Source organism: Lissotriton helveticus, chromosome 2_1 (genome assembly GCF_964261635.1).
Source record: "Lissotriton helveticus chromosome 2_1, aLisHel1.1, whole genome shotgun sequence".
Lineage (NCBI taxonomy): Eukaryota > Metazoa > Chordata > Amphibia > Caudata > Salamandridae > Lissotriton > Lissotriton helveticus.
In genome coordinates, this window is record NC_136059.1 from 1,321,380,432 (window position 1) to 1,321,406,117 (window position 25,686).

General features: G+C 44.0%; 1 protein-coding gene across 2 annotated transcripts in view; it reads right to left on the reverse strand.

Annotated features, from left to right (window-relative positions):
* EPHA5 (EPH receptor A5) overlaps positions 1-25,686 on the reverse strand; it is an 835,947-nt gene that overhangs the window by 204,564 nt on the left and 605,697 nt on the right. For both annotated transcript variants that reach the window (XM_078676244.1, XM_078676243.1), the window contains exon 6: positions 2,429-2,553. In XM_078676244.1, the coding sequence (XP_078532370.1) occupies positions 2,429-2,553 (125 nt within the window). The remainder of the gene's footprint in view (positions 1-2,428; positions 2,554-25,686) is intronic.

A 25,686-nucleotide genomic window follows, 5' to 3' on the forward strand; every position in this document is an offset into this window, starting at 1 on the left:
CTCCAGCAGACCTTCTACCTTTTGCCATCCAACTCTTTACATATAGCTTTGCCTCATATGTTTCAAACGGAGGACCATTGAGTTTAAGCATGAAGAAATGGTCTCTTCAAGAAGAGATGCCCTTGTTGGACAAGCAATTCATTGCGCTGAAACCTCTCTCGCTATCCGCATTACTTGCTGGCAGGGTTTCCATGCAAACTACTAACTTTTTTTATGCTTCAGGGATTTTCTTTCCACCAAAATCTTTGAAAAGTCTAAAAGCTTTAATAGTATATCTTGCCGGCAGCTGAATCTCTGAACACAGTTTCTGGATATCTGTTTCACCATAAAGAATGCATTCATCACCAGAAGGCAAGTTGCCTGCATCTAGCACACTGAAGCTGGCTATAAGTTCTTTCTCAGAATCCGGGGCACATCGTTCATTGATATTTACAGACAGACTTTGGTAAAACTGATTTTGATTAAGGGCAACAGAGATACTTCTATCATGGAAAAGAGGAACATTCTTGAATTTGCCCTCGTCAACTGCTCTCTGAGCCTCAGAAGCAAACTCCCCTGGTGAGTCCTTCATTGCTCTGAATATACGTACTTGACTAACCAAAAGTCTGTGGGCATTAACAATTGTAATGTCCCTCCTCTGTAAGGAGAGTGATAAGTCTTTGAGCTCTTGAAGTGCATCAAACATTACCTCCAAATCTCTGATAAAAGAATAGGATGTAAGCTTCTTCAAGAGACCTTCATACATACTCCGGTCTCTTATGGATCTGGATGGGTCTTTAGAAGCATTCTCAAAATGTTTGCACAAGGCAGGGAAGCAGTTCCAAACAGCTTTCACAGATCTGTAACTGGATGCTACCCATCTAGTATCAAGCATTTTCCCTATCTTCTGAAGCTGTACACATAGCTCGCTGGCGGCCACATTTAGCTCTCTCTGGTTTTTTGGTGACATGCTGTATGTGGCATACAATGAGTCCATGAAAATCTTGAAGTGATTGACCCCGGCAACCTCATCAACTGTATCTGCCACAGCAAGTTCTAGTCTGTGAGCCAAAAAGTGCTGTGTCAGTTCAAGATTTGGAGAAGAGAAGGGAAATCCCGAGAGAAAGAGTCTCTCTTCAAAGGATTTATTGAGGCCCGAAAATAGAGCCCCTTAGAGACTGCTTTTAAGGCCCCCCAAAATAACTGGGGGTGCTCAGACCCCCACAGACCCCCCACTTAAAGCCCTGGTGGTATTATTTCATTACAAGGCATGCTGCCTTGATCCTTGCAGGAAATGTAGTCTAAGGAGCAAACCTCTTTCAGCGCAAGACATAAGTGGAGCAAGACAAAGTTGAGCTAAACAACAAAACCCTAATTAATGTGATACTTGCAAATGTTGTATTTTGTGTTGCCTCACCTAAGCTGCCCGTAGGGTAACCACCTCGTTCCATATTGGCTGGGCACAAAGTTTCCAGTGCTCTGCTATTGCTTTGCAGCTCATTGCATTTTGGGAGTTGTAGTGTTAGCTAGATTCCATTTAACTAATAACGGGTAAAAGGAAACCCAGGACTGGAAATCTGGAGCTGTGATGAAAAGTTAGCGAAGTAAAAACCATAGGTATGCGTGTCGTTGTAGGTTACACGTGAGGCGTTCCTATACTTTTTTACTAAGGTCAAATGGTGCCCTGCTCGATCTGTACCAAATGATCAATAACAATCTGCCCAGAGCATCGCAGGCAGAAATGTGTGTCTTGAACCCCCTTACTGGTAACCAGAATGTCAAAGAACAGTGCATATGATTTACCCTGACAAAATAGAAAACAGTGCATTGACCAACGCTGTTACTCAGTGCTGGAAATCTTCGTACAGCTGCATAGTTATTGTTGGAAATCAAAAGCAGGACCATGAAAAAGCCCACATGTACGAAGTCCTTGCCAGCTAATGCATTTATACACCGTAATCGGGTTGCATCTATATCATTTTCCTGTTTCGTTTGAAAAAATGTGTTTTGGCTTGACTCACATGGAATCAAAACGAACGAAAAGTATTAAAAAAAATAACATCACAAGCGGGCCTTTATCTCTGCTCTTAGAAGAAAATGGAGCTCATGGTGTCACATTTTTCTTGGACTTCTTACCTGGGCCCACAACGCCTATCTCAGTTACAAACCTTTTCTGAGGCTTACAATTGTTTCTATGTTTTTTACATGGTGACACTAGAATCACAGTGCTAAAAGTGTACATTATGCCATTCATTGCAAATCACTCTCGATTATTTTTAGAGCACGTGGCTGTGTCAATTCTGTCCTCCAGTAGCCCACTGTTTGACAGGAAGATATTTACCCGACAGTCTATCTGCTAATATCGAAATCAATGAATTCCCACCCCAACATTTCGGAAAATGAGATGTCCTGACAAAAGAAAGCAAAGAAAGATAACAAGCAATCATACCTTCTCAAAATATTTGATCTCATACTCCAGGATGATACCATTGGGGCGGTCGGGTTCTTGCCATGACACAGAAATGCTGTTTTTGGCGATTTTGCCTTTCTTTACCAGGCTTATTGGGGACGGTGCTGAAAAAAAGACACAAGCAATGTTACTTAAGAATTCAGTCAATGTTTGAAATTCACCTCTTCTATATACAGTGCACAAACTGTGAATTCGCAATTTATTTCTATTCAACGTATCGTCGCTGATGCTCACTGCTCTCTCTCGATCTACGCCGTTCTTGCATTCAATTTTGCATCTCTTGTTATTCCTGGCTAACGCTTTCACATTATCAGTATGAAACTTCCTCCGATTTCAAACAAAGGATGCTGCCTCGTCCTGTATTTTGTTGCACAGCCGTGGTGACTGTAGAAGGCATGAGTGAGTTAAAGTGATCTCCAATAGGCGTACATAAAATAAAGGTGGTTACTCAAGCAAAGTTCTACAATTATATGAGGCTGGCTTCTTGGTCTTCTTAGTAAAATCATGCAGAGATGACATAAACCTGACATGGTCAAGCTGAAAATAGCTCAGCCCGATTACTTCAAACCTAAAATGCATTAAAACAATTTACCACTAAGAAATCATCTGCCTTCAATAAACTCTAAGATGTCTTCAAATACACGCAAAGCGCCCTTAAGATCACTGTCAACAAATGTCCCCAAACCATAAACTTTATAGTACAATCCCAGCAAACTCTTAATAAGCAAAATCTATTAAATGCAATCGATCATACCGACCAACCAAGGTACCTCCGCTTCAGCCACTGACTTCATTCTATCATCTTTTAACTCTAGATGACTGACACTCTCTTCACCACCACCAGCCCTTCCCATCGTCTTCTCCATACCTTTCGAGATGTTATCCCAACCTCCCTGCAAGAGGCCTGATCAAGCATTTATTTTGCTCAGGGTTTATTCATATCACCTTTAAGTAAGCCATCATCTCCCTCTCCCGACGAAAATGTCTCATTCCCCTGCCTCAATGGGAGTCTATCATCTTGGTTTCCTAAAATCCTACAAAAAGTGGCCCTAGGTTAACCTCTTTGAAGACTACAACAACCCAATCCTCTGTCCGTTCAGTTGCTCTCTGAGACACAGCCATGAAAAACACACCTTGTTGACAATTGGGATAACACTCCAGCTTATACCATCTGCTGGCATCTCCTCAGAATACCTGTACTGGATACCATGATTCATGAAACACTGAACACCAGCCTTCAGTTGGCCACCAATGCCAATGAACTGAAAATTAGTTCAGCTCATCTGTAAATAACTTCTCTCGACAGATCAAGGTAAGATCTATTCTCATTAACCCGTTTACCGCTGCCGCGATTTTGCGGCAGTGCGGCACTTCCGCAAAACGGGCGGACCATGGTGGCCATTGGCCGACGGCAGCACTGGGGAGGTAGTGCTTCTGTCGGCCAATGGCCGACGGCAGCATGGAAGGGGTTAAGCCCTCCCAGTGCTTTGCTTCATTCCCCCCTCTCGCCTATCCCTTTAAGCGTCTATCTCCATGCTGTCCATGCTGTCACTCATGAACCTACCACACAATTTAGTCTTGTACTTCTGCTCACATGACACTTAAATCTGCATCAATGCCTGAGGTACTGACAACAAATTATTCCCAAAGTCCAGTGACTTTAAAAAAGCATCATTAAAATAAGCTGAACCAAAAATAAGTTCTCTTTCATGCCACCAATCCATGCAATGCTCCTTTCTCTCTCAATCTACCTTTCTCCCCTATCTTGGATCTTCATGTCCCAAGGCAAAACATCTACCCTAAAAGTAACCTAAGCATGATGACCTAGACCAACACAGCCATCAAAAGCACTTTCTTCCAACAACTCTATCAACTGAAATAGGCTACTGTGAAATACACTGGAAATGGACACCCCTGTCAACAGCAACTTCATCAGTGCTAAGCTGAGCCACTTTTACATCTCACCCAGACTACAAAAGCAGTCTCTTTTTGGGAGCCCCACTTTTGCTACTCTGAAGACTGCAATGTATCCATAAATCCCGTTCAATACAACTACTATACCTTCATCTACGTGACTGCCTCTCACCAGAGCAGAACTCCTCACCCTAGACCAGAGGTCTTCAAACTTTTGGATGCCGAGACCCCCCCTATCAACATTTTGAGGCGTAAGGACACCCTCCTGACAAAAATTTCTAAACCTGTAGGCAGGGATACTAGAATTATGAGGCAGGTGAGGACCAAATTACGGGACAGACTTGACTAAATTGTGTGGTAAGAAAATGTAAGTGATGGTATGTGATGCCGCATATTTTGGGATAGCATTACTTCATTATTTTGACATTTTTTACACACAGTAACACTGAGGAAAGATTTCACCCCATCAGTACCCGTTTATAACCAAAATACAGCAATTAACATCAGAAAGATTTCTAGTCAACCTTTGAGAAGGGCCTTCCACTCCGCCGGAATAGGTGCTGCCACATTAGAAGCTCACCTGACCCTGGCCAGGAGAAGCAGGGGTCCCTAAAAAACAGGCGGTTTTGTGCAGCGTTAAGCAGTTTATCCATGCAGCTTTCCTCTCACCCCCTCCCTTCCATCCCTCTCTCCTCTCCTAACCCTAGATCCCTCTCTCACTTTGCAGGCCGTTTTCTTTCACTCCTTTTTACAACTTCTGAAGTCTCCCCATTCAACCTCTCACTTCACCTTTAATCATCTCTTACCAATCTGTCTTTTCACTGCCCTCATCTCTAACAGTCTCTCACATTTATCTCATGGCCTCTCTGGTCCCGTCACCTCCCACTGCCCTCAGCACTTCTCATTCACCTCGTCTCTCCATTCAAGTTTTTGTCTTTTGGTATCTTACACCTCTCCAGGCCCCCCATTCCACTTTCATATTTCCTCTTTGTTCTAACAGAAGCCCTCACCTTTGGCTCACGCTCCCTGCTTGCGTGTCCACACTTCCCTTCGGCAATTCACATTTCTCCTCATCCCTGACCTCTTCAATCGAATTCTCTCACTCCCTTGCTGTCCTCTCTCTTCATCTCATCTCTCCTCACCAAGCATACGGGTCGGACCCGTATGCTCCTTTCGGCCTGTGCCACTCTGCTTATTGTTCCCTAATTCAAGAAGGCATGAGTTGTCTGTCTCACTGTTTTGATGCAGGCCGTGTCCACCACCACCATGTCCACCACCACCACATCCACCACCACCACATCCAATACCACAACGTCCACCACCACCACCACGGCACCACCACGACCACCACGAGGCTACCTCTCTCCATCTATCGCCCTCACTATCTATCTGTCGCTCTCAATCTATCTGTCGCCCTCACTCTATCTATCTGTCGCCCTCACTCTATCTATCGCCCTCCCTCTATCTATCGCCCTCCCTCTATCTATCGCACTCACTCTATCTATCTATCGCATCACCACGGCATCACTCAGCACCACCACAGCATCACTCAGGGGCACCACAACATCACTATGCGCTACCACTGCATCACTGAACGCCACAGCATCACTCGTCACTACCACATCACTCAGCGCCACCACAGCATCAATCTGTGCAACCATTCAACAACAACTGGTTCAAATATGTTCCTCAATGTTTCAAGCTTTATTACAAATGTCACAAAAAGATGTTAATATTTCACTTCTGTTCTTGGATTTTCATCAAAATAAAATACACTGAACATAATCTTCACAAAAGTTATTTACAGAAGTTTAAGCTATTGCCATTATAAATTACAATAGCTTTTATTTAAGTATTAATTATTTAAAAAAAATAAAAGCCATTGTTATTTGTAATATCAATACATCTAAGTCACGTAAATAAAACACATATTGCATTACAAATGCTATAGGTGTCACATTTGCGAAAGTTAAAACTATTGGCATTGTAAATGACAAAGCTATTAATTGCGCTATTTTCAAAACCAACACATAAATAAAAAATGTGTCATTTACAATACCAATAGCTCAAACGTTTCTAATGCGAGACCTAGTGCATTGCAAATGCTTGTTCTTTTGGCAACCCTACTTTATATTCCTTTTCATTAATGCATTCTCACATTATTCCTCCTGGACCTGTCAGCCGCCTTCGACACGGTCTGCCTCCTAGAAGCCGGAATCCAAGAGAAGGCCCTTGATTGGACCACGTCCTTCCTCTCCGGCAGAACCCAGAGCGTCCGCCTCCCGCCCTTCCAATCCGAGGCCACCGACATCATCTGCGGCGTCCCCCGGGGCTCATCCCTCAGCCCGATGCTGTTCAATGTCTACATGGGCCCCCTCGCACAAGTGGCCCGCCAACACAACCTCAACATCATCTCCTATGCTGATGACACCCAGCTCATCCTCTCCCTCACCAAGGACCCGCACACCGCCCAAACCAACCTCCACGAGGGAATGAAGGCCCTCGCCGACTGGATGAGGAACAGCCGTCGGAAGCTGAACTCGGACAAGACGGAGGTACTTATCCTCGGACCCAACCCCTCAGCCTGGGACAACTCCTGGTGGCCCACACCACACTGGGAACAGCACCGACACCCACCAACCATGCACGCAACCTAGGATTCATACTCTAATCCTCCCTCTCCATGTCTAAACCGGTCAATGCCGCTTCCTCCTCCAGCTACAAAACCCTCCGCATGCTCCACAGGATCTACAAGTGGATCCCGACTGAAACAAGAAGAACTGTGACACAGGCCCTCGTCAGCAGCAGACTGGACTACGGCAACGCACTCTACGCAGGAATCCCAGCCAAAAACCTACGACGACTACAACGCATCCAAAACCCCTCCGCCCGACTGATCGTCAACGTCCCCCGCCGCAGCCACATCACCCTCCACCTGAGAGACCTACACTGGCTCCCCGTAGACAAGAGGATCACCTTCAAGCTCCTCACCCACGCACACAAAGCACTCCACACCGCCGGCCCAGCCTACCTGAACAGCAGACTCAGCTTCTACACCCCCACCCGCCAGCTCCGCTCCGCCAGCCTCGCCATCGCCGCTGTCCCCCGCATCCAACGAACAACCTCCGGCGGCAGATCCTTCTCCTACCTCGCCGCCAAGACCTGGAACACCCTTCCTACCCACCTATGGCAGACCCAAGACCTATTCGCCTTCAGAAGACTCCTCAAGACCTGGCTCTTCGAGCAGTAGCGGCACCCCCTCCCCTCAGCGCCTTGAGACCCTCACGGGTAAGTGGCGCGCTTTACAAGTACTCTGATTGATTGATTGATTGTGTGTGTCAAATCAGCTGAAAACAACGTCAATAGCCCAAAATATATGTTAATGGCTCTTGCATAGACGGATTACCCTATTATCCATCTACACAGGAAGTGACCTCACTGCATTTACCATCATCTATCTGCACAGGAAGTGACATCACATGTTTCCTGCCCAAACCGTCTTTGACAGAAGAAACCAAGCAACAGGACTTAATTTCTCATTATCCGTCTTCACAGGAAGTGACAAGACTGCATTCCCCAATATCCATCTGCCCAAAAAGTGATATCACTGGTTTTCCATCTAAACCATCTTAAGCAGAAGAAGTCAAGCAAGAGGAGTTAATATACCATCATCCATCTGTACACTGCCCACCACATCCTATGCTCCTCCACCCTCCAAGGACCTACTTAATAGCGTCTGCAGTGCCGACAGACAGCAAATGCGACAGTTGGTGTGCCAAAAGAAAGCCTGTGTGCACCGTCCTTGCCGGGACAGCACTAAGTTCAAGGAACCCTGGTACTCCCCCAACACACTGATATCCTACAATACTCCTTCAGGCTTTCAGCCCCTTCTGCTGCTCGTTGCACTGCAGCCACACTGCACCACACAACACGGAGGGAGCATTCACATGCAAGTTCTGTAAGTTCTCAGGCACTCTCCCACACCCTGAGCCACCAATTTAGGATGAACAGCACAACTTCGCACGCACTCACACAAACCAGTCACCAGCTCACACTCACATAGACCAACCACCACCCACTTAACATGACACACTCACATGCATGTTCCTCAATACAAGCTCGCTCACCAAATACACCACAGAGATTAGGGACCTACTGGTCAACCACATTCTAAACCTGTTCTTCCTCACAGAAACATGGCTAAACCCAACCTCTAAAACCTCAGCTTCACCGTAAGTTACTTATCCCACCCACACTTCTGGACACCTATTTAACCTGGGGAACTATGAACTGGGCAGAAAATGCCCTTATCAGTTCAGCATACTAGTCCCACACCACCACAGACCTAACAGCACTGGACACGTCCGCCATAGCTGGAGGCTGGGCCTTTACATGCACCTTCCTGAGAATATCAGCAGCTTGCTGAAAGCCACCAAGAACCTCAACACAGCTGGATGACTGTATGACCTGACATCCTGTATCCCCTCAAGCGCAATCCGATGGCAACATCACAACCACAGGCCAGCTTGTACACAGTGGAACACAGGCTGATGAAATACCAATGAAAACAACTGGAGTGCAAGTGGAGAACAAGTGAAGACATCACTTATAAAGGCATCTTCAAATCCTCCCTAACATGCTACCACCAGCAGTTACAGACCACCAAGTTCACAGCCCTCGCAGACTGTACTGATGCTGGCACAAACAGAAGCAAGCAATCTTTGCCATTTTCAAAGATTTCACTGCGCCTTCTGCTGCCTCTAGCCACTTAACCACCCTCACAAAACCATTGCAACAAGCTCTCTGAGGCAACTTTGACCCACAGCCGGACTCCGTCACTGTTGCAACTGATATTGCCCTCACATCCAAAGAACCAACCTTGACCTTGTGGTCCGCCGTTACAACCATTGAAAGCGATGGTACAGTGAAGTCCATTCACTTGGGGGTCCCATGTGACCCTTGCCCTCACCACAACTCCAGCAAAGGACTCCCATCAATCTGAAAAGTACTAATACCCTTCTCAACACCTCCATCAACAAAGCTACATTCCTGGACACCTAGAAACACTCCACCTTCACACCCCGTCTGATTCAGCCACACTCTCCAACTACAGACCTATTTTAGACCTACCATGCCTGGACATAGTATGACAGAAACTAATCCACCTCACTAACCACCTGAGCCTCCAGCAGCTCCTTAACGCCACTCAGTTCGTATTCAGGTGCACAATACAGAACCCTTACTCACTGCCACCACAGCGGACATCCACATTATCCTTGACAGAGGAGACACAGCAGCCCTGATTCTCCTGAAGCTCTCTGTAGCATTTGGCATGGTCTCACATCCCATCATCTTCATGTGCTATACAAAATTGGCATCCAAAATCCCACGCTCCCCTGGATCTTCTCCTACTTAATGGCTTGAACACAAGCTATCATCCTGGCACCTTACTTCTTGAATCCTGCAAACTAATCTACGAAATGGCACAAGGTACATCGCTCAGCCCCACCCTCTTCAATGCATACATTATCCCTCTGGCCAATGTCCTCCCCACATACATCATCAACATCTTTCCCTATGCCAACAACACACAACTCATACTCTCCCTCTTGGGTAAGACCCCCAATACAAGTTCACTGCCGGCATTACCGAAGTCTGTACAGGATGAAAGGCAACTATCTCAATCTCAACATCAACAAGAAAGAATTAATGATCTTTGGCAAGAACACCTCGACATGGGACTCCAACCGGTGGACGGCAGAACTCAGACCCACATACTCACCCCGCACCCTCACCAAGATTCTCAGAATCATTATCGACAGCAAACTAAACAGCATCCATGAGTCCTTCTTCCACACACTGAAGATGCTGAGAAAATTCTTCAATGGCTCCCAAGCAGCACCAGAAAAGCTGTCACTCACACCCTAGTCACCAGCAAGTTGAACTACTGGAACATTCTCTACGCTGGGATCACCAAGCAACTCCCCAGCAGATTTCAAACCATCCAGAACTCAGTCTCCAGACTCAGCCTCAACCTCCCATGCAAACCTCAGGTAGGTCAACAGGCTCCTGAAACACAAACACACTCATTTTAAACTCCTTGCACCCATCCCACGTTTATGCAGAGCTTGATTGGGAGGATGGGGGTTCTTTTACATCACTCCTAAAGCGTGGAACAACCTCCCACTCCACATCAGAGACTCCTCCTCTCTTCTTGAATCCTGTAAGAAGCTGAAGACCTGGCTTTTCAATTAGGCAACCTATCCCAGACAGGTGTGGATACACATCTGCTCAGATAAGAATACCCTCATGGGTGGTAGTGCACTTTACAGACACACATAACTTAACTACTATACTGCACCCTTTTTGGAGCTGCTGTGTACTCTCACAAGGGGTTCTAACTCTCTTGAGTCAAGCATTGGATGTGTGTTGCATAAGACATGAAAATCACTGTAGGACGAATGGCGAATGGCGACCTGACTTAATAGATAAATCCCAACTTCCTTGCCAAGAGGATAACTGGTTCATACAGAGCATGGTAGTACAGTGTAAAGACAGACACGGCAACAAACAAGACTCCACGCTTGTGATTTTTACACACAATGCGAACATCATTTACTTTTACTATCAATCCCCACCACTATCCAATCTACTGACATTCCTTTACCTTTACTCTCCGTCTGTCCATGAACCCTCTAAAACATCCTCTCAGCCCTCTGGAGAAGTCACATTCGGCGCCCAATTTACAACCACTATACTATATAAAGCAATAGTTATCTACGGCCAACACACTCACAGAATCTACACAATGTCTCTATCCTTGCATCAGAATGTGCTCCCTCTCAAGCTTTACGAGTTCTTAAAATAGCAGGGAATGCAGCAGAGGGGACCCGCCTAATACATTTGCATTAGCCATGCCCGCCTTGCTTTCCTTATAAACCACACACACATTATTTTCCACTTATAGTCTAGGATTTCTTTCCGAGAGCTCAGAACAACATGCCTTTTAGTCAAAAACAGAGATATTAACCCTTAGGAGTTAAGCACAAGAATTAGACCCTGACACTGGGACACAGATCCTGGTACAAAGGCACTGACACTGGAGCTCTAACACTGGGACAAGGACAATGTGGAAAGGATGCTATGGCACAGACTCGTCCCATGACACCAGGACGCACACATTCGCACGACTGCAAAGGCACCCCTGGCTAGATGTCAACACACTTTTGACAAACCTGAAAGCCAACAAACCAGACAAAAATGGAGGTCCTGTGTTTTACAAATACGAAATTTCAATAGATAGTAATTAATATTATAACATGTTTCAATTACAAACGTCCACATCAACTCCTTATATGTAGAATAGCACCCACCATCCATGTAGAGGGAGGGGCAGAGGCCAGCGCGTGACACTGGAGCTCAAGCGCAGAGGAAGGTCCCTTGAAGTGCGTTCAAATCATTCCGTCAAAGTACTTAAATCCAGTGTTAGGCCCATAAATACAAATATATTAATGGCCAATAGTTTAATGACACCAGCTGGTCACCGCCAGGCTGGTAATGATCAATCAAGGCACATGTTGCACTTTTCACTTGCTCCAACAACAGCCTGAAGCCACAGAGGTCTTCCAGGACCTGACAACTTTAGAATATTTTCCACAGGGTGATACTGCGGTGAGAGCACAAGAAGAGACTTTGGAGTGGGTCAGGTCCTGGAAAGGGGGAGGGTTCTGAAATTGTGGGAGGGTGATGGGAGCAATCCCATTGCCTGGGCAGTTGAAACACACCTACCCTCCCAAACACTCAAACAAAGCTTCCGGAGGCCTCCTCCCAAGCCCAGGAGAAGGTAAAAAATATGGAGTGGGCTCTAAGAGAACGCAACCTAGCACACAAACGAGTGGGAAACAGGCTGTCCTTAGAATTCGCAGTGTGACTCACCGTTTGTGTGACGGTTCTGATAGTGTGACACAGGACTGCACCTCTTGAGTTTTTAGATCTGCACAATGTGTGTGTAAGAGACGTGCTGAGTCTGTGCAGACCACCCAGGAGTCAGGTTCACAAAATTATTGTTGGAGCCCTGATCACATGACCAAATTGAATATGAATTGCGATAAACTGAAAGTGGGATGGGCGTGAGGTGGGCTTATCTACTTGTGAACTGCATGCACTTTCATCTGTTTTTAAGTTTGGACAATGCTGTTTATTCACTGTCACATCTCTGCTCTTGCTTCTTCTGTACACAAACTGCCTCCTCTGCTCATACACGGTGCCTCCCTCTCTCTGCCCTCCTGGCTCCTTCTAGGCACACACTGACCCCTCTGCTCCATCCCCCCTCTCAAAATGCATTGTCTTCTCTGCTCCCTGCTGGGTATGGCCACAGAGTTTGTGCATTTTGTTATTTTATTTTTAACCCCTTGCGTGCTGCCGTCGGCCGTTGGCCGACGGCAGCACTACCTTCCTAGTGCTGCCGTCGGCCATTGGCCGATGCAGCCCTGCCCACTCTTCAGAACGGCCGCACCACGGCGGAAAAACCGCCACGGTTAAGGCGTTAAAGTTTTATATAGAGCTAGCTTAACCCGTAGGTATCAGAGTGCTTTACATACACACAGTAAACAGCAGAAGGACATTACATTACATAGTAGGCCGGCAGTAAGGAAGCAAACCAAAAAAAAAAAATACTGCATGGGAACAATATGCAGTGCAGAGGAGGGGGAGAGAGCAATAAAAGAAACAGGTGAGAATGACATAGTCCGGTCACCCACTATCCTTGAATGTCCAGGGAGAGAGGAGACAACTCGGATATAGTAGTCTAGGTAAGTTGACGTTGGTCCTGAAAGTATTTGTTTAGGAGATGGAGTTTCAGGTCCCTTTTGAAACAGGAGAAGGAGGGGTTGCATCTGAGGACTCCAGGGAGAGCGTTCCATATCCTGGGAGCGTTGCTAGAGAACGATCGGTATTGGGTGTTTTTCTTTTTCAATTTCGGAGGAATAAGAAGGAGAGACTTGGAGCTTCTCAGTGTTCTGGATTGACCTGCTCTTACCAGTGTGTTATTTAGGTAGTTGGGGGCAGTAGAGTGAAGGGTTTTGTGTGTGATGCAGGCCAGTTTATAAATACATCTCCCTTCCATGGGAAGCCAATTGAGGCAGTTGAGAGCTGAAGTGATGTATTCAAATCTTTTAACTCCAGATACGAGTCAAGCAGACATGTTCAGCACTGCCCTTAGAGAGGCTAGGTGAGCTTTTGGAGTCCCTGTAAGGATGGCGTTCCCGTAGTCGATTTTAGAGAGAACTAGGGATTGGACTACTGTCTTGAGGTCATCATGGTATGTTCAAAAACCTTTTCTGTGAGAATGTAGGAGCGACCAACTTAAACATGCAGTCATCCAAATTCAATTACAAAAATCAATCACAAGTGCATATACAAAATAACTATTACATTTGACAAATTTAAGGTGCCTGAGCCTAATTGGTTGTCTGTCCAGCCGCCAGCTGTGGCGTAGATGGACCTTTGGCGGTCCCAGCCTTTGCCGCCCACGGCGGCCATAAGAGCAGTGGGGAGGGGAGGGGGGTTGGCGATTGAATCCTGCGTCTGCCGCCCCAGTAAAGAGGTCAAAGCAGTGTGTGGGGAATGCAGTCCCCAAATCTCATGCCGCCTGGGACGGACCGCCCCACCACTGCTACGCCTCTGCAGCCAGTGCTTGAAATGGAAAAATATAGTTGCAAGTACCCTATCCTAAGGTACCTGTCTGTTACTGTGAAGTGCTGGTACTTGTAAATGACAATGCCTTTTATTTTTCTGTTTTGATAATTAACACATAAATAAAAGCCATTGTCATTAACAATGCCAATTGCTGAAACTCTTGAAAATGTGAGACCTATTTCACTTCAAAGATGCGGACGCCATTGTCCCTGGCTGCTTGGAAAGTGAAAGCGCAGATGACGCACTGAATTTTGCAGGAGAGCATGTCATGCCTGCAGTAGTGGAAACTCATTAACGAAAATAGTGCTTACAGGTTTAGATCATGTGGGTAAGTGGCGCTCAAGTAAGGTTATTTAAATAGTCCACCTGGCCATTTGTTTTGTTGTTGTAATTGATAGTGGTCTAGGCCAGGTAGTATATAGACCCAAGCCTTTTTTGGTTGCTGTGCACAGACTAAATATGTCATACCGTGTAACAACAGAAGTAAAAGGGCCAGTCCTTATGGGAGGTTACAAATGAAGACAATGAGGTACTAAGGAGGGACTAACAAGCCTAATAACAAATCAAAAGCTAGCATTTACGAAGGACAATGACACACGCCAATGAAAAATATGGGCGGAGAGTGGGTGGGGCTTCAAGTCCATACTCGAATACAGCATGCCTCGCAGAGCAGCACATGCGCTGCCGAGGCTCGACCTTAAAAGACAAGTAGCTCAGGTTCTTTCTTTAAGCTACACAGTGATAGCATCATGTTTATCAAAGGGACTCGCTGACAGACCTAATCATCTGCACAATAGGGAGTTGCCTCAGTGTGAATCCAAGTACTAATAGACTGACAGACACAAACAGTGGGGGATGTTAAATACCACACTGCCTATCACAGGGACTGGTTCATGAGGCGTGCATCACGTGACAACCACACCCTTACTGTGGTCATGGCAGAATAGGAACAGCAACCTAACGGAGAAGAGAAGTAAAACTTCTGTGTGCTTTCAAGTGATTCAAATGTCGATGCACCTGCTGTATGCAAGATTTGCTAAAGTTTCCTCTACCAAAATGGAGCCCCTCAGTTGTAGACCTGCCAACTATTACAAACATTTCAAAGTGTGAGCAGGGGGCAGGACCTGCGAGGGTGGGGCGTAGTGGTGAAAAGTTCCTCTGAGGCACGTGTGCTCCTGCCCCACCCCCAAATTCTTGCTTCCCAAAAAAAAAGCTTGCTGAGGTTGCTGCTGATGTCCTGGGTGTATTCACACACCTTAATGGGCCTTGGCAGTTCAAGACCTCCGAAAATGAGCTGGAAATTTACTGTTTACAGTGGTTTTCAGTTTTTTCTCTGCACCTAAGTGATATCAGCTCCGGACCGTGTGACCCTGTGAAGAGAGCAATATAATATATCACGCAGTGCCACCTTATGACTTGGCAGGACTGCATCTGAAATATCGTTGGGCCCGAGCCCCTGTGCCCAACAGAAGTTGGCGCCCAGAGCCGGACTGGCCGTAGCTGGCACCGGGCATTTACCCAGGGGGCCGCCAGAGTGGTGGCTGGTTTTGGGACGCTGGGGGGCCATTTTTGTTACAGAGCTGTATTTGCAGCATTGCTGCAATATCGGCCCCTGTAACAAAATCGACCGAGGCGGCCCTAGCAAAGAGCCCTGCCGCACCCCCAACGCCCAGGGGCGGTCAGCCGAGCACTTTGCCAGGGCCGATTTTGGTTCCCAGTCTGGCCCTGTTGGCGCCTGTGCACGCAGGAGTATCTTTTTTCTCTGCAAATGCACATGTGGCACAGATGATTAGGCATTTGGGGATTCACACCCACACATGGTCAGGGGGAAATTTGAACCATGCATTTTAGTGCATGTTTTAATAAACCCAGAATAAATGTGAAAATATCCTTGTGGAAGCAATTATATATTTGTTGGAACTCTGGCTCAAAGTGGGAAGGATATTAAACTAATGCTGGGTTTCACATAACTAATTCATCTGAGGATCAGGAAGAGATTTTTAAAGTTCAGGTCTAAGTGTCCACCTGTGGTGGTTAAGCTCTGATTGTGTGGAGTCCCATTGGTCCCCAGTTGCAATGACAGCAATTGCTTCTGCCGCAGAACACCCAGAGTAGGAGTCTGTTCTATAATTGACAGTGATACATTCACAAAATAAGCAAAAGTAAATCACGCTTTCTAAACTATAACTACATTAATATTCAACTAGCTGAAATGACAAACATTGAATAACGTGCACAGTTTACGTCCCTCCATCATGATGATAGTAAATTGTTTCTACAGAGCTCTCTAATTTCTAAGCCCATTTCTTGGTATTCAAGTCAACAACCATTGTAGGCTGAAAAGGTGAGTTTGCCCCGCAAGGATTTTAATTCAAAATCTACACATCACTTCAGATATCAGCTGCAATCACTTAATTATAAGGGATTGCTTAAATACATTTAGGAAAACTGTTCAGGAGTTAATTTTTTTAATTAAGAGAGATCATTCTCATGAAGTATTCATGTCATTTCTAGGTAAAAAAAAAGGTTATAGACTTCAATAAGAAAAATACTTACCCAAGAGGTGTTTTCCTGTTTGATTATGTAATTAAGGGTGTGTGATACATGTGCTTTCTGAAATTTTGAAATCAAATATTCTGTCGCTTGGCCTCTTTTTGTTTGCTCTATACTCTTTTCTTTACATTTATGTTGGAAAATTAAAGGACCATGGACCATAGGAACATTTTGGCACATGGAAGCTGAGCCGGCTTAGTCCATCTGTTTGATTCTCTCAAAATGCCTTCCTTAAAGACTTTGGGTCCGATTCACAGTTTTCTTTCTCTGAGTATTACATCAACAAATCCAGGAGTAAGCATAGCTGTAGCTACACCAAGGCCATTGCATACAGCCATAACTAACCACAAGAGAGCGATACATGGCTATGAATAGCATTGAAAAGACTGAGGGGCTTACTTACAGGAGGCCTGCACCACAGGAGCATCACTTCTCTTTGTTTGACATTGCAGTGGTGCAGGCCACTAAATCATACATTTGAAGGGATGCAAAGCCACCCTGTGTGTCTTTGTCCAGCCTCACCGACATGGAGTAAGGCAAGACAGCGCAAAGTACTGCGTTGCCTAACTCTGCATCAAGGAGGCGTTCCATGGGTGTTGCGGTGGGTTTTCCCACGCAACACCCATAAATTCTATTTATTTACAAAATCACGTAAACCTGGGGAAGGGCCAAAACCTTATGCTTCCCCAGAGCAGGCATAACGAGAAGAAATGTTTTCATTTCTCCTCGCTTTTTCCTCTTTCCATGTGTGCTTCATTCTGCAGGACACATACAACGAGGGAAATGCCTCCATGGATTTTTTGGGGGCAGGAAGGCGCCTCTTTCTGCACAAAAACAATCCTAGGCTACAACTGAAACACAGGCAGTTATGCGCTGGCTGAAAGGACAGGAATGCACAGTGTCTCGTAAATATGGTGCATTTCCGCCCTTTCAAATGAGAGTAGGGCAGCCTAGCAAGAAGACTTGCGGCACTGCCCAGCGCCAATTGTTTTGTAAATGAGGCCCTTAGTTGGCAGGGGAATGGTGAACACCTGAACAGCCAAATCTAATTTTGCAGAGGTTCTGAAATGTCTTGCACAGTGGCTAGGAGTAAGTCACACGCAAGTTAAGTGAGGAGTAAGACACGACAGCAAGTAGAAAATGCTCAGTGTATCGGGGTTTTTCCCATGCAAACTGAGCAAGGATGTTCCAAAATGTTGGATTAGTGGACGAAACACACAGAATGCCCAGCTGAAAATAGTTCCTCTCATACCTCGCTTTGTGAATCTAACAAAAGGGTAAAGAAATTAGACACCAGTGTGCCTTCCCCTTGTTTTCTTGTACTCTCAAATACTTCCAGGTGTAAACTGAATAGTACTCCATGTGCCTCAGCAAGGCTCTCGGGATTGCTGTCAGAGAGCGTTAAATATGGCCCCGGCGGCGGCCTCTCTCGTCTCACCTTCTCAGGATAATGAACGAGGCGCTTAGGCCTCTGTAATCATGAGCTGCCTCAACTTTAACTTATGGCACACTTTATGTTGTACCAGGAACATAATTATAGACATACTGTAGAACAGAACTATAAATTTAATTAAGCCATCTACTGCAATTGAGTTGTGAAGAGCACGCTGTGAAAAAAAAAAGAAATCTAGTAGTCAAAGAGGTTGTGAGGGACAGTCGCCGAGGTAATACTTTTGTCCAAAAGGTCTGTAATTAAAACAGGCATAAAAATAGAATCTATGCGGAAAATGTTTTATGGATATTGTACACGCTCCAGTTTTTTTTTGCTTGCACATTGTAGGGTCTTCCGCTGTGACTCGCAGGGGTACGAGCTACAGTATTAGCTTGTACAGAGTTAAGTATGCAATGCATAAGACACCTCTAAATTATATATATTAATATGGGTGAATTTTATTTGTGATGAAAATGGAATAGCTACTGTTTCTACATTTTCAAAGTCTCAGAAAATTAAATCTGATCTATTCTGGTAACCTTTTCACTACATATCTTTCTGCTCACTCACCTATATCTTAGATACCATCTTTTTCTTTCTCTCTTTTTTTCTTTTTCTTTCTTCTTCTTCCCCATTTTACCTTTCATAATATAGAACATACTTGTTATTTATTTATTGACTTATATTGCACTTTTTCATCCTCAGAAGTATTTCATTATTTTATACTCTGATTATTATTATTTACTATTGATGTTGTATAGCTTTTGTTGCCAATTTTCTTGTCTTTAACACATCAATAATGTTTTTTGTAACTATGCAATGCATCTGAGTACATGGTCGAAAATTACTTTTTTTAAGTATCACTTGTGCACAGTATCATCTGTGTTTTAATGAAAAAGTTGTGGGTGATAATCTCAGAGCTGTAAACTCTTGAATGCATTAGTAGGGAACAGTTCACAAAAAAAATCAGGTACAAACACTGCTTATTTTTGTAAAATAAAAATGTATAGCCCTTACAGTTTCATTAAGAGGTACGCCGGCGGGGTTCCTGAATAATCAGGTGGCCTAGTTTTGATTCCACCTCATGTCTATTTTCTTCCATGACCAAACAGTCCTCGGGTTCTTTTTAGGTTTGATATTAGCCAAGACCTTTTGATAAAAAAAAAATGTGGCATGTCTGGCATAGGAGCCTTTGCGAGATGAGACAAAGTTGGCCAATTCTTTGCAATGGTTTTGAGATAGTAAGGGTGCAGGAGATATTTTGTTAGGGTCCGAAAGTTCCTTAACAACATTAAAAAATGTCTTAGGGCAGTTCTGGGAGTTAACAATTTTCTCTGAGTAAAATGCAGCTCCAGTGGCCTCACAGAGCTCATGGTAATGATCCACTTTGCACTCTGCCTTTTGGGCCTCTTTGAATGACTCCTCCAGTCGCTTTCTAACATCTTCCAATGTTTTTTTCTCTAGTCGTAGGGCTTCATTGAACCATGTGGCAGAGGGATATTTTCTGTTTGAGGACCTCAGTGTTGCTTTCAAAAAGTACATAATCCACTGATCCATCAAGGGTTGATCTTGATCTACTATAAGTTCCAGATATGGTGCAATGCAAGTGTATGTTCAAATCAGAGACATCCAATCTCGTCCAACTTCGTGCATTCCCCAGAGCAGTGGTAGGTTTTGTAAAGGGGTGTCCTGATTCCCAATGGAAAAAGGCACAACCGAATGGTCTGAGCAGTGTAACAGCACCAGGGGGTCTGTAGTGAGATCCTTAATATTAGAAAAGATGGGATCGAGAAGGTGTCCTGCCTCATGGGTGGGTGCTAAGTTGACCAACTCTAGATTCAGAGCACTCAGATCCTCTATAAAACTCATTACCAAAATACTGATGGGGTCTTTAAGGTCGATTTCAAATCAACTGTGTGTAAAATGCGTGCATTTAAAAATGTGAGGGGCAAGTATGTCAGTAACCAGTAAACACAATTTCCCTGCATATCCTGGCGACCAATAAATTAAGGCCCCAGATATTGTAAATTTATGAGTAAGACCTAATGAGAAAATCATAGCTTCGCAGTCAGGGATAGGTAGGTCCTGTGTTTTGCAATGGTATGCATTCTTAAAAATGATGGTGGTCCCACCTTCAACCCTTCTGGAAATGGCATTATTGGATGGAAGTGTGGTGATAACCTCAGGTAAGGATACCTCATGAGGCAGTGTTTCCGTTAGAAACACGGCATCCGCATCATAGTCCCGCAGAAAATGATAGATGTGCTGCTGATGTTTGAAGAGAGATCGGCAATTAATAATGTAAGGTCAAAATTCCTCCCTGGGATACTCCTCGATTTGCTTGCTTTGCTACTAGGCAGATTGTAGGAATGGGTAGTGCTTCCTGGGTAGGTCATGTTATCGGTATATAAAGGTATCAAAGAGAGAGAGCGGAACAGGAAAGCTAGTTTTCTTCCCCTAAAATAATGTGAATAATCAAAAAGAACTAGCCGGTAAATGGAAGCTCAAGATGTCTGTTTCTGGATTAAAGAAAACATCTGTTTCTTATGAAAGCCTCACCCACCAACCTAGTTGGTGGTATGCTTCATCATCGGGCCCCACCCGGTGGCAAGTCTCGGATGTGCTGCGATGCCTGTTTACAGAGGAGCGGGTATTGATTAGTGAGTGTGCAGTGATAGTGTGTGAGTATAAGTTAAATACTACCTATTCCACAGAAATGATGTCACTGTAATTAGAAAATTGCTAGCAAACATGAAAATGCTGATTGCAACATGAACATCATGTGATTACTTATAAAAAGCATAACATTTCAATTCTGTCATTGAGGCCTCCCGGCATAAGAGTCTGTAAAAATGTTGTCCACCACACTTCTCTTTGAGCTAACGCCCTATTGTTATCGAAACCCAATTCGAGCGGTAATACTTCTAGAATCATGAATTTTAACTGTGCGTTGATGTGCTGATGTTCTGTCCAGTGTGTGGCGAAGTGTGATTTGGTACTTTTAGTACGGATAGTGCTCTTATATTCAGTGATCCTAACTTTGATTTTGCGAGAAGTTTTCCCTACATAAAGTAACCCGCACAGACACTTGATTGTGTAAATGACATTGGTGGTATTGCAATCACCATTGTACCTGAGTGTTATTGGTTTACCAGAATGTGGGTGATTGATGATGTTTCCTGTAATCACGTTATTGTAATTGACACAATTGTAACATTTGCTCATCCCTGCGAATTGTTTAAGTTCCACTTTGGTTGTTGTCAGCATTTCCTTGATATTTTTACTGCGAGTGTATGCAAATAAAGGTTCATCCACGAATAAACCTTGAAGTTCAGCTCATGTTTCAACAATTCCCACCTGGTCCTAATGGTTTTTCTGATTGTGAATGACCTGGTTGAAAATTTGGATACAAACACATGTCTGTTTTGACTAGTTTTTGGTCTCGTGATCAACAGATCTTTTCAGTCTTTCAACTGTGTTTTACAGATAGCTTGTTCTAAGACAGATTGTGGATACCAACGCTTTGTGAACTTCTCACTATGTTCTGTGAGAGAAAGTTGCAACTTCTCATCCTCTGATGTTATTCTTTTTATCCCCAACATTTGGGAATATGGTAAGTTTTGTGTCAACGTTGGTGGGTGAAAGCTAGAAAAGAACAGCAAGCTATTTTTGTCTGTTGGTTTTGTATACACAGATGTTTGAAATTGATGATCTTGTTTAGTTATCAAACATCCAAAAAAGAGATGCTTTCTTCACTGATGCAATGTGTAAATTTAATCAGTTAATTTTTCAAGTTCAATACTTTGATAAGTCACTCCAGCGACTCTCTTGAATTCTTCCAAATGAGGAAGATATCGTCGATGAATCTAACGTAAAACACCAGCTCAGAACTCCAGGCTTCTTCCGCAAAAATGCTCAAACTGGGACATGAATGTATTCACATAGGCAGGAGCCCCCCGAAAAACCAATCGAGGTACCACTTGTTTGTGAATAAAAATCTTCTTTCCATTGCAAATAACTGTCTTGTAAACAAAATGTCAACAATTCCAGTATGAAAACTTTGTTGAGACTCATGTCTGGCAGCTGTAATAGGGCTCATTCACTCGCTTCTATACCCTCCTTGAGTGGTATGGAGGTATAAAACGAGGTTACATCAATTGTACACAAAATACAGGAAGAAGAGTACTGTTTTTGTTGAGTAGTAGAAAATCAGAGACAAGTCACACTTATATCGTTGTTTTCTTTTGAAGAGCTGAGTCAGCCTTACATTGTTGAAATTGGCCTCTCACTAAACTTCTGCAGTTTACAGCCACAGAGTAAATTGCGTTCATTGATATAATTACTTTCTAGGACTTGGCATCACAATAGAACAAACGTTTACAAAGGGTTTTCACGCATGTACTAACAGTCATTCTAGTATTTGAGCAGGAGGTCATAACTCTTTCTTTTCATCCATATAATTTAGGATTAAAGGACACGGTTTAGGTGTACGGTGTTTGGCTTTCCTTTTATTTCACTGTTCTTTTCGGTATTGCCTTTGTAAGATGCATATAAGGTTTTTCTTCATTTTTATTAATCTCTGGCCAGAGAAGATGCTGCATATTCGTTCTTTGTACATAATGAGTCTTTACCATATATTCATTATTGTTTCTTTATTTTTAACAGTGGATCCTGAAGAAGGGATTAGCTTAATCCCAAAATGTATTGGGCATGGCCGTAAATGTTAGGTTTCTCAATGGAAATTTCTTTTGTTGCTCAAGATATTGATTTTGCAAAATATTGAAGTTCTATGTACTTAATGTTTTCATGCAAAGTATTGACTATCTTGTATGTTTATGATTTTTGCTACGTAAGAAATAGAACCAAAATACAACAAGTAGATCAACTTAAACTTGAGTTCAATTTTTGTGATTGAGTTTTCATGAACTATTGGATCTAATAATGTGAAGTGTAAATACATTAGTACACGCTGTGCACCCAGCACACTGGTGGTTTTCCACAAGATAGAGATTTTGTAAACCAATTTAGTCCATATGTCTCGTTTATATGGCTTTCTAGCATGTTTTCAGTGCTCTTGCCTGTCCTGCTTATAGAGAGATTTAACTATTATATTACTAATAATAACTCTTCCACTTATTCCTATCTATCTATCTATCTATCTATCTATCTATCTATCTATCTATCTATCTATCTATCTATCTATCTATCTATCTATCTATCTATCTATCTATCTATCTATCTATCTATCTATCTATCTATCTATCTATCTATCTATCTATCTATCTATCTACCTATCTATCTATCTATCTATCTATCTATCTATCTATCTATTTATCTATCCATCTATCCATCTATCTATCTATCCACCTTTGTAACTCTATCTGTCTGTCCATCTGCCTGTGCAACCCTATCTATCTGTCTGTCCATTTACCTGTGCAACTGTCTATCTGCCTGCCTGCCCAAACCACCATTGCATCCCTATCCGTCTTTCTATCTTTGCAATTCTGTCTGCATGTGAAAACTCTTGTCTGTCTGTCTGTGCTAGCTTGTTTGTCTGTCTGTGCAAACACCCATCTGTCAGCCTGTCTGTGCAATCTGTCCTGTCTGTGTAAGCCTCTGTCTGTGCAAGCTTGTCTGTCTGAGCAACTCTCTGTCCTCCTGTCTGTCTGTGCAAGCATCTCTGTCTGTCTGGTTGTACAAAACTGTCTGTGCAAGCCTCTCTGTTAATCTGTCAGTGTAAGCCGGTCTGGTCAAGCCTGTCCGTCTGTATGTCTGTCTGTGCTAGCCTGTCTGTCTGTGCATGTCTTTCTGTCTCTCTGTGCATGTCTTTCTGTCTCTCTGTCCAAGCCTCTGTCTGTCTGCTAAGTCTCTCTTTCTGTCTCTCTGTGCAAGCCTCTGTCTGTCTGCTAAATCTCTCTTTCTGTCTGTATATGCATGCCTCTCTGTTGGTCTGACTAAGCCTTACTGTCTGTCTATCTGTGCAAGCCTGCATGTCTGTGCAAGCCTCTGCGTGTAACTGTACAAGCCTCTGTCTGTGCAAGCCTATCTGTCTGTAAAAAAGATTTACAAAAATATTACAAAAAAACATTAGCAAAGGCAAAAGGCTGGCAACCAATGGCAAGCCAATTCTTTTTTTAAGGTCTGGGGTCAGCCAAGATATTTGATTTTTTCTAAGTTATGTGTATAACATAGTTATCTATAAGGGTTTCCAACCAGACTTCATCCATTATTATATTGTGGTGCCATTCACATTTGTTCCAGCCACTGCAGCATACAGCATGCATTAAGGGGCAGTGGGTTAACACACTTCAGCCACTGGCTGATTTCAAATTGAGTTACAGGATGCTATCCTTTCACAAGTAAGCATACAAAAAAGTGATGGATGGAATACTTGAATTAATCTCAGCCACTGGTAAATATTCTGGACCGCACCCCAGTCCATTGTTATTCTGCGTGACATGCCACCTCAATCTGGACCCAGTAATATGCAAATCAGTCTTGACCCTGCTCCGATGGGAACAGTCCTGCCCCAGCTGCCAGGCCAGGTCCTCCCTGAAGTGGAACCCAAGCAGGCTCATCAGCCAGGTATAGCCTTTACAAGGAGAGCATCCACGCAAAGTAGTCCTCTTCGCCATCAGAGACTACTATGGTAATGTGTGTGTTTCTGAAACCCAAAAATATTTTCGCTTTAGCCAGTGATTTAATATTGATGGTTCAGCTGCTTCCCCAACAATAAAGTTTTGCACAAACTATGACAAAACAAAACAAGAATTGCCAACGCCAAAAACTGGAATCCCACGCCAGACCGATTGGCTTTGCCAGTGCTTGTTTACTTCTGTTTCCAGCAAATCAAAAGGGAGAGAGAGGACTAGGTAAGCCAGTCCGGGTCCCCTGGTTATATGTAGAGATATCAATATAGGACTAGCTATGTTGTGTTAGTGAAAACTCAGAAGGTATATCTGTGGGCAAACCCTTAGGTTTGGTCATGAAGCCCTCACACACCAACCTGGTTGGTGTCATGCTTCATCATCGGGCCCACCACAGTGACACCGAATGTGTCCCGGGTGTGCTGCGACTCCAGATTACTGAGGAGCTGGTATTCTTACTGAGTGTGCAGTGCTGGTGAGAATGAAGGTGAAAGGTTTAAAAGCTATACAGGTGGTCCCAGTTCCCGAGGGTAAAAGGTAAATTTAATACCTGGGCCCCTGTTAGCAAGATAAAAAGGCTGTGGACGATGTGGAGTGTATTAGGAGCTCCTACGTCCTTGTGGTCTACATGTTTCAGCCAGGCCTTTTGATTAAAACTGGCTTTCCTCAGGACCAAAATGAGTATGTGTGAGTGATAATAAACTATATTAAGTGAAAATGTGTGGTAAAAAAGTGTTGCACTCGCTAAGGTGCTGTACGTGTAAGAGGGGGATTCCCTCTGCTTTACTGTACATAGAACACAAAGACAATACAGACATACAAGGAGAATCAATGAGAATGGTATTAACCAAAACACAACATATGGCCGACTTCTGGTGTGCGTGAGCGACCTAGAACGGCAGATAACTTTGCCATGAGTGTGCCATGGCTAAGGTGAACTATGGCGGTAAAATATTAAACGCAGTGGCAGTGGTGGGCTACACAGCGAAACAAGC